General features: G+C 26.5%; 1 protein-coding gene across 1 annotated transcript; it reads left to right on the forward strand.

Moving 5' to 3' along the window:
• Positions 1-245: 245 nt before the first annotated feature.
• LOC112466978 (aminopeptidase Q-like) lies at positions 246-9,466 on the forward strand. The gene is made up of 11 exons (XM_025035373.1): positions 246-467; positions 645-690; positions 2,636-2,822; positions 3,146-3,299; positions 3,997-4,054; positions 4,682-5,013; positions 5,727-6,004; positions 6,766-6,947; positions 7,497-7,566; positions 7,892-7,933; positions 9,251-9,466. The coding sequence occupies exons 1-11, from the start codon at positions 266-268 to the stop codon at positions 9,434-9,436; spliced, it is 1,737 nt and encodes a 578-aa protein (XP_024891141.1). The 5' UTR covers positions 246-265; the 3' UTR covers positions 9,437-9,466.
• The last annotated feature ends 201 nt before the right edge of the window (positions 9,467-9,667 follow it).

The raw sequence follows: 9,667 nt of genomic DNA on the forward strand, positions 1-9,667 counted from the left end.
ATATATATATATATATATATATATATATATATATATATATATATATAAACACATTTGCGACTAAAATTGTTAATCATCAATCAATTTTAAGATAAAGGGACGTTGCAAGAATAAGAAAGATTAACAAACTCAGTCACAAGCGTCCCATTATATGTTTTTCCCGTGTTATTTTTTCTTGGCCTCTCTTACTAACATTCTAATAGAAATTTTATCGTTATCTGAAACTATTAATAAAATTAGGTGGTTAATCGCAACGCGTGCTTGGATGATGGGTGCACAAAGAATGTTTCCATGTTGGGATGAGCCAAAATTCCGGGCCAAATTTACTATAACTATAAAGCACAATGCAAAATACACGGCTTTATCTAATATGCCAATATCCACATCAGAGACTATAAATGATACTGCAATCACATCTTTCAATACTACTCCAGCAATACCCACTCACCTCATAGCTATTATACTATGTAAATTGCCTATTTTTAATGAAAACATTATTAACATTAATTGGCGAGGCAGGCAGCAATCGATAAGTGCAGACCAAAGTTTTGCGAGCCGCATTGCTACAATTGTCACGTCTTATTTCGAGACTAAGTGGAAAAAATTGCAGAACTTTTCAAATGTGCAATACGTCGCAATTCCAGGCTTACTAGATGACGGTATGGCAAAGTGGGCGCTCGTATCTTACAGGTAATATATATCATAGAGGTAATATATATATCTTATAGGTAATATATATTATTAAACACAAATATTTTAAAATCACGATTGGAGATGAATCTGTGAAAAGATAAGATTGTTTTTCTTCTTATTAAATAGCTTATACAATTTAATAGTTAAATACATTTAATAGTTAGAGAATATGTACATTTTTACAGAGCTAGATAGACTTCGGTAGAAATTTGTAAGTATCATAAGAGTACATGATACATCATACTTTATACTTATATATACAAATTTAAACTATGTGACAGTTTAATAGTAATAAATTTAAATATTACTTTTATTAAAATGCACTCTATCGTAAAGAGAATTTTTTACGTTCTATACTAGCAGAGCAAAGTTATAATTATCATAAGTCATAACTTAAGTGAACTTAATTTTATCTCATTTGCAGAGCAATACAATATACTTTTGTTTTTAATTTACGATTCCGCAGAAGAAAATATCAATTATAAAACCAGTAGAACTTTGTCAAATCATTCGAGAAGCAGTGCGAAATCTTCTTTATTTTTTTTAAATAAAAATTGCATTTATTTTACAAAATATTTTTATATTTTATTTCTGATATAAACATGTAAAAAAATGATGAATATATTGTATTTATATTTTGATAAATTTTATCTTATATTGCTTTTTGAACAATTTTAACCTATTACTTTCATATATTCACATCCGAAAAGAATTCAACTACTTGCATTTATGTAATTTCCTTTTAATTCTCGGGATATGATGACCGGATTAATGTTGATCTGCACTATTAACCGAAGATCGACGAATTGCTTGGCAATACAGATACATTCATTAGATTGATTTTTGCTGCAAAATACAATACAATATGATTATTATATATTTCAAGCTAAATGAATGTGTCAGAACTTTATTCAAACATATGAATAACTTTGATTCTTTAACGGACATCATCATTATTGCATAACAATGACAAGTAGACGGATTAAGTAAAGAAAACCATACTGTTTCAGAAATTGTATTCATTCTAATAATATTAATATATAAACTATTCTAAATCATAAAAATTTTAATTTCTTTGCCGGTGTATCAAGTGTAAATCTTTTGTGAAAATGTTGCAAAATAGCTTGTATTTATAAAAAATTATTATATTACATGTATACATATTACAGTTCTAAACACCTACAATAGTTAAATATATCGAAAATAGATTTTGCAAAATATCTGTTATAAATTTTATTAGTTAAATGTCTACAGAAATAGAATAGAATCTGTTATCAGAATTATCGGCAGAACGATTGCAGAAGTCAAGTTGAATTTGCCATTTGGTGATCATTTAAATGCTGTGTATATAAAATAAACAGATTCCGTTTGATTCTGCTAGCAAACTGTTAGAATGTTAGAATATTGTCAATATTTTGCTTTTATTGGGTATTTACATCGTATCTTGCCTTGTCTTAAGTTGTTAAACATGCATATAATTTCAGCGTTAAAGTATAGATATTTATTATTTCTAAAGCAAAGTTAGATATGGTGTAACAAATTCGAGATATTTTCAGACGTAGGTAGTAGGTATATCTAACATCGCTTGCAAACATTTCGCTAATAATCATCACGATAGACTCAACAATCAGACCATCAAAAATTAAAAACTAATAAAAGTCATACATAAAAATATGCTCATTATGTCTTTAATGTAATCACAACTATAATCGAAGTATATTTTTCACAAATATATATATATATATATATATATAATTCGAGAACTGATGTTTTATTTTATAAAAATAAATTGACAATATTTTCTCATACATATTGAAGTCAAAAGTTGACCCACCTGATAATAAAGCATTCTGATATGTACTGATTAATAGCAGAATTAATAACATAGCGTGTTGATAACAGAGATTCAACATAACCGCGTTAATTATTAATTGATTTTTAGAGATGAAGATATTATCTATAATAAAGAACTAGATCCTATTGCTCGTAAATTGAAAGTGGAGTCTTTAATAGGGCGTAAAATATCACGTCAATGGTTAAGTACTGTAGTCAGCCCATCAAGTTGGTCTTATATGTGGCTGAACGAAGGTATTGCTACATTTTTCTATGTAACGGATGTTGTTAAGGAGGTAAATTTCTTATGTATCTCTTATGTTATTTTATTATAAAATAAAGTTCTTTTACGTATTAAAATGGCACTAGGAAAGTCTTCAGCAATTTTTCTAAATAATTTCAGTCAAGTGTTGTTTAAAAACATCTTGACACTTTTATTAAAGATATTTGCGGAGGATAACTATGAATAAATTACATATTTTTTAATTCAAAATTAAAAAATAGAAAATAATATCTATTTCTAAGAATAACATGTAATTGATGCTACTTCACGTTGCAAATACGAATAGCTCTTTATTGAATGTTTATAAATTCTTTTATTCTTTCGTTTTGTTTCTAGACGATTGGTTCTGATTACTCGGATTTATTTACAATCCAAACTATGCAAGAATCTCTCCATTTGGACGTCCTATCCATTATGAGTCCTCTTATATCAGAAACTGATCAATTTTCTAATATTAATTCATTCTGCTCTATTCCCTATTACGCAAAAGGTAAGTATTCAAATAATTAAAAATTAGTCAATTAGTACTTTTGAACATATATCTTATAAGAAAAAAAGAAAGAAAATTTCTGTATTTTATTTATACGATAATTCGCTGCGAAATAAAAACATTACACATAAAAATTAACAGCTTAAATTAACGGTTCTTTGCAAAATTACTAGCATTTACAAAATTTTTGAAGACTATATGTGTGTGTGTGTGTGTGTGTGTGTGTGTGTGTGTGTGTGTGTGTGTATTATAACTACTAAATACGACTAAATATTCAATAACATTTTATGACATAAATTGGCGCAGCACCTTCTATAATACGCATGTTGCAACATATACTGGGTGACAAAGTATTTCGGAACGGTATTAATACATATTTCAAAAGACAGTAAGTACATATTTTCTGTTATATTATTTTTCCTTTATTTCTCTTATATTTGAATTTTTTTCAAATATTTACTTCTTCACTTTTATTCCTTGATTCTGGGCTTCCACAGAAATTTTTCTAGGAATTAAGATCAACAATACATTATTAACATTATGATCACTATTATCACTAATATTTCAACACTTATATTTTTCCTCTATTTATAAATGTACAACGTATGAATATTCAAGGTTAAAGTTTCTCAACTGATGTCTTTCCTGTTCCTTTGCATGGATGTATAATTATTTTATTTTAATTTGTATTTTCCAGAAAAGCCAGGGATGGGTAACTGTCCTCTCCTCTGTCCGGTCCTACAGGTGACCATGCTGTTAGGGAGAATTTTTTGTTTTTATAATCTTTCTGAATTAATATTTATTTCTTCTGCCCTTATTTCTTATTATTTTCTGTTCCATAAATCCATAACTCTTATTTAATTTTTATGTTATCTTCTACAGTTGATGTTTCCATTCCATTTCATTTATTAACATTTATTATAAAAAATATCTTTTTACTTGTTTTCCTTTTTCTTTTCTTTATTCTTTACTTTGATATTTTATATCTTTTTAAATTTCTCCTTAACATTTAGAGTCTATCCTTTATCTCATCAAGACCTTTATGATTATTTATCTTATCAGTTCTTTAATTGTTTATTTTCTTTTATTCAGTTTATAGACTTATTTAATAATTATTTTAATAGCTATATATATTTTTTAATAATTAAAACTACTGACCTTTCTCTTTTTATGGTTATTTCTATTGCTCCTGTGAAGTTTAGAAAATATATTTACAATTCACTTGCATAAAAAAATTGACATACAGATGTGAACAATGTATATAAATGAGGCAACAGCTTACACATGTTTATACACGAGCGTGCGCATGTGCATAGACTGTATTTATACAAATACACATACATACTTTGTCATAAAAATAAAATTTTATAAACTTTTGTTAGATTGGCTTCTGTGAATGATTTCTGGGCTGACATGCAAACTGCTTATGAAGAAGAATTGCTTGGTGAAGTATTGCCGAAACTGCCTATTAATATAAAAAAAGTAATGGATCCTTGGATAGAGCAAAAAAGTTTTCCTGTGTTATTTGTACATGTACGAAAGCGATATATCACAAATAATGGAGATTGGATAGTACCGCAGACGAATACAACGCAAGAATATCTCAATTTTATCGATAATTCAACCATTAAGTGGCTTGATCCTGGAAAAAGTAAGCTGAGCATTGATTTAAAATTAAGGGATAATTGGATAATATTCAATATACAACAAACAGGTAAATATTGATTAGTTATTTTTTATTAAAATGTACATGCACGTATATAAATTAAATTATCTTGTCCGTACAAACAATTTGTAACAATTATCTAAATATTCAAATGTGTTGCAACAAAACTATTCCGGTTATAATAGATCAACGCAACCTTTCAAAAAAATAGACACATACGAATAAAAAACAATTTTATATATAATCATGTAATATGATTAATACTCGTAACTTGTCGGCTCACGTAGAGATACATGGAGCGGTTTCGCGCTGCGCACATACTTGGCGCGGACACTACCGTGTTTTTCGATAAAATTAAATATTCAAATGTGTAGTAACAAAACCATTCCGGTTATAATAAAGACTATAAATATAAAGGCTAAAGTAACTTTTTAAAACTAAATACATATGAATATAAAACAATTTATATATAATCTTCATGTAATGATTAATATTATTATCCCGTTGTCACGTAAATTTTAAAGATAGACAGTGTAACATTGAAACTAATATTATTCCATCATTTTGATACAATAATATAATATTACAACTATAATTTAATACAGTAATCTATAATTTGTATTTCTTTTAAGATATTTGCAAATTTGAATAAAACGTATATCTAATGTATAGAAAATACCAAAAGTATTTGAATACCTCTCCTATTGAATTCCATATCAAAATAATTTAATAACAGATAGCATTTCTTTATTATATGATAGGATATTATCGTGTCAATTATAATAATGAGAATTGGCTGAAAATTACACGCTACTTGAACTCTGTGAAGAAATATAAGAAAATTCACGTTCTCAATCGTGCTCAAATCATAGACGACGCGTTTCATCTTATGATAGCGAACCAGCTCAATTCTGACATATTTTGGGATCTTTCGAAATATCTATCCTACGATACAGATTACAGAGCATGGTATCCTATGATTAAAGCTATAGAAGACATGTCATATCTCTTTCCATTTTCCGAACATCAACCGCTTAAGGTAAAATTATGTTTTATTAACAAGAAACTATACATGATTATTGGATTACAAATAACAATAATAACTCTTAGGTAATTTTTTATAAAAGTATACGTTTAATTAAAAAGCATTCAGTTATGCTCTTCCGCAATTTGACTCAAATGCAAAAAAATTAAAGATAAAAGTTTCTTACTTTTTTTTTATGTTTTATTAAATAATATTATCTTTATTTTCTTTATTTTACTATTTATAAGCACAGAAATTAATGTAAATCGATGTAATATTGTATTTGATTTTAAAGTCATAAAGTCTGTAATGTTTTAACTATGCATTAATTTCTTTCAATGCTAATCCATTTTTTAAAATTTCATAACTATTTTACAAAAATATAAAAAGAAAATAACGATAAAAAGACGAAAAGATTACGTTACATTATAGAATTTTTACTAATCAATTGATTTATTTTTTAATTAGGATATATTTTATCTCATGAAAGCTTTGCGCTTACAATTTTTTAAATCTACTTACAATTAGTAAACAGCAATTCAATAATAATAAAAATTATGTAAAAATAAATTTACTAAATTTACAATCACAAGTTTATATTGCCACAATAAAATATATATAATAATCCAAAAAAGAATCAAATATTTTGAGATTACATTGTATTCAGTTTTTTTTAAATAAAAAAAGTTTGAAGAATATGTTAATAATTTCATATGCAACAAACTTCTTATAAGATATTAATCGATAGAAATATTAATCCATTTTCCAATATTTAGGTAATCTTACTGTATCGATTGAACCGACTTATTGGAAGAATAAAGTATGAGGAGGCTTCTGAAGACAATGACCTTACTAAATGTTTAAGGCAAGAAGCCGTAAAATGGGAATGCGTTCTAGGTGACCTTGAGTGCAAGTCAGAAGCCGTCACTAAATTGAAATGGCATCTAGAGAATCCTAAGTAATTTTTCACATAATCTTTATATAACTATATAACTATATTTTTTAATTGTTTCAACGCTTATATAAACTGTTTTATTCAGATGTATACAAGAATAGTCAAACTTACATGATCGATCTTTTTAGAAATAATATACTTTTACCATGGTGGAGAAAATGGACTTATTGTAATGGTTTGGCAGTTGCGGATGATGTTACTCTTTGGTTCTATATGAAGACATTTATAGACGAAAAAGATACTAAAATGTTTGAATTTTTGGCCTGCTCTAATAAACCTATTTTTATCCTGCGTACGTTTATAGTAATGAGATCAAATCCTAATAGATATTCTGTAATCAGTAAAAACTATATTGATCTCTTTCATTATATTGTCATGAGACATGCAAGAAATAATACTGTGCTTGATTATATATTAAACAATTGGGATAAAACAAAACCAAAGTAATAAAACAATTTTTTTTATAAAAACATTAACATTCATGTATTCTGTTCATAATTATGAAAGTTTCTTATATATGCTAACTATATATTATCTATTTTGTCTTTATAGGGAAATTAGTTCAATCACAGCATTAATTAATATTATTAACCACGTGTATTCTAAGGAGCAACTCAACAAGGTAAATTTTATAGCGTCAAGTAACGTATTTCTTTTTTGTAATTCTTCTATTTTTTTAAACTTTTTAAGCTTTTATATTTGTAATTTATCTGATGCATTATAAGTAATTTGATCTAATCATGCAGAGTGTAAAGAATTGTATGAACTATAGTGTAGAGAAAATAACTATAAAAAGTAATCTATACCTATTATATTAAATTTATTTTATTAAATAATTATTTTATTAAATAAATATTTTATTAAATTATTAATAAGTATTATATTAAATTTATTAATATAAGACTAAGAAATAACGTATTGATGATAAATGTCATAATATGTTTCAGATAATGACGTTTGTAAAGAATACAAAGGATATACTATTAACCGTTAGTATAAGTATTTTGAATCAAAATTAATTGACAAAAATAAGGTTTGTATATTGGGTTGTAACAAAAGGTGTAACATTGTTTAACAGTAGGTGGCAATAAAGAATATAAGAAATTTTGGAAGAATCGGAATCATGAATTTGCCGCAAAGATGGCAAATGGAACAAACTGCGCATATGTAGTTAAATAAATATTTATATACAAATGTAATAATTAACTTAAAATTTCACTTAAAAAACGCTACGAACTTTTGTTACAACTTAGTACATAAATCTATAAGTATTACCTCATTAATAACTCATCTACAGGAAAATATATTCAAGCATCAACACTTATTTTGTGTGTTATATATGTATATTATAGATACATACACATATGGCATTTACACATATATACAGAGTGTTCTTGGGTTAAACGGCCAAACTTAAAATATAAGTTTAAGGTCTCAAAACAAAAAATTTTACTCCGGAGATATGCTCGCAAACGCTTCATTAAAAAAATATTGACTTCTAAAGTTACAAACTTCAGTTACAAAAATATTCTAGGGATGTATAATTTCAAAATAATGTAATAGGTTTATCCCCTTTAATGTTAAATAATATTTAAAATAAAAATAATTATGTTTTTTAGTGCTTTATAATAATCAGAATTAACGTATTAAATATTTTGTCCAAAATGATGGTCTCTAGACCGGAGGCAAGCGTTGCACTTATGTGTGAGAGAACGTATGGCTGACTGACGTTGTGCATCTGTTATTTCTTCGCATGAACTATCCTCCATTTTAATGTTTGAAGATTATTAATAGGCATTTCATACACTTTTTTTGCTTGAAAGCACTCCGTACAATACTCGTTCTCTCACCGATAGATGCAACACTTGTCTTCATGTCTGGAAGCTATTATTCTGAACAAAATATTTAATACTTAAATTTTAATTAATATAAAGTAGTAAAGAAAATAATTGTTTTAATTTTGATTAATGTTTAGCAGTAAAAAGGATAAACCCATATTATTTCAAAACTATTGATTCCTAATGCTGCAAATTTAGAACTCAATATTTTTTGAGCGAAGCGTTTGCGCGCATACCTCGAGAGAAAAATTTTTGTTTTTAAGATTCTAAATTCATATTTCAAGTTTGGCTCTGGGGGTTTAACTTATTTTTTTAAATTATTTTTTAAAAATATTATATATTTCAGGTTTAACTCTGGAACATCCTGTATATAAAATTCACGTTTGATGCAACATGATTTCCCATTTTAAAATTAATTACTGTACAAGATTTGTGCGTGTGTAATAATATATTGAAATAATTTTGTAGATACCATTGATAAGAAACAGCTTTGAATCCAGGACACAGAATTGTACAAAGTATGCAAAAATAATTAGAAACAAAATTATTGAATTTCAAACTTGCAATATACGAACCAAGGTAAACTTACGCTTGTCTCAAATCAAGAGACACTCAGAATCTTGTGGAACTGTGTATACATGTAGTTTCTTATAATCAATTTAGCCAATCGCAAATGATAAGAAACTGCAATGCATACAACTATATACTACACTTAGCTGCATTTAAGATTATAAACTAAACGGATAATTTTATTTATTTATTTTTTACCATTTTATTTATAACTTTGTTGGACATTTTTGAATAATGTTATCTATTATTATAATTTAATTATTATTACCTGTCACTGATCTGCTGTAAACGTGTTTTATAGTAATATTAGTAAAC

The sequence above is a fragment of the Temnothorax curvispinosus genome, unplaced genomic scaffold (genome assembly GCF_003070985.1).
Source record: "Temnothorax curvispinosus isolate PA1 unplaced genomic scaffold, ASM307098v1 QBEX01016780.1, whole genome shotgun sequence".
In the NCBI taxonomy this organism is placed as follows: domain Eukaryota; kingdom Metazoa; phylum Arthropoda; class Insecta; order Hymenoptera; family Formicidae; genus Temnothorax; species Temnothorax curvispinosus.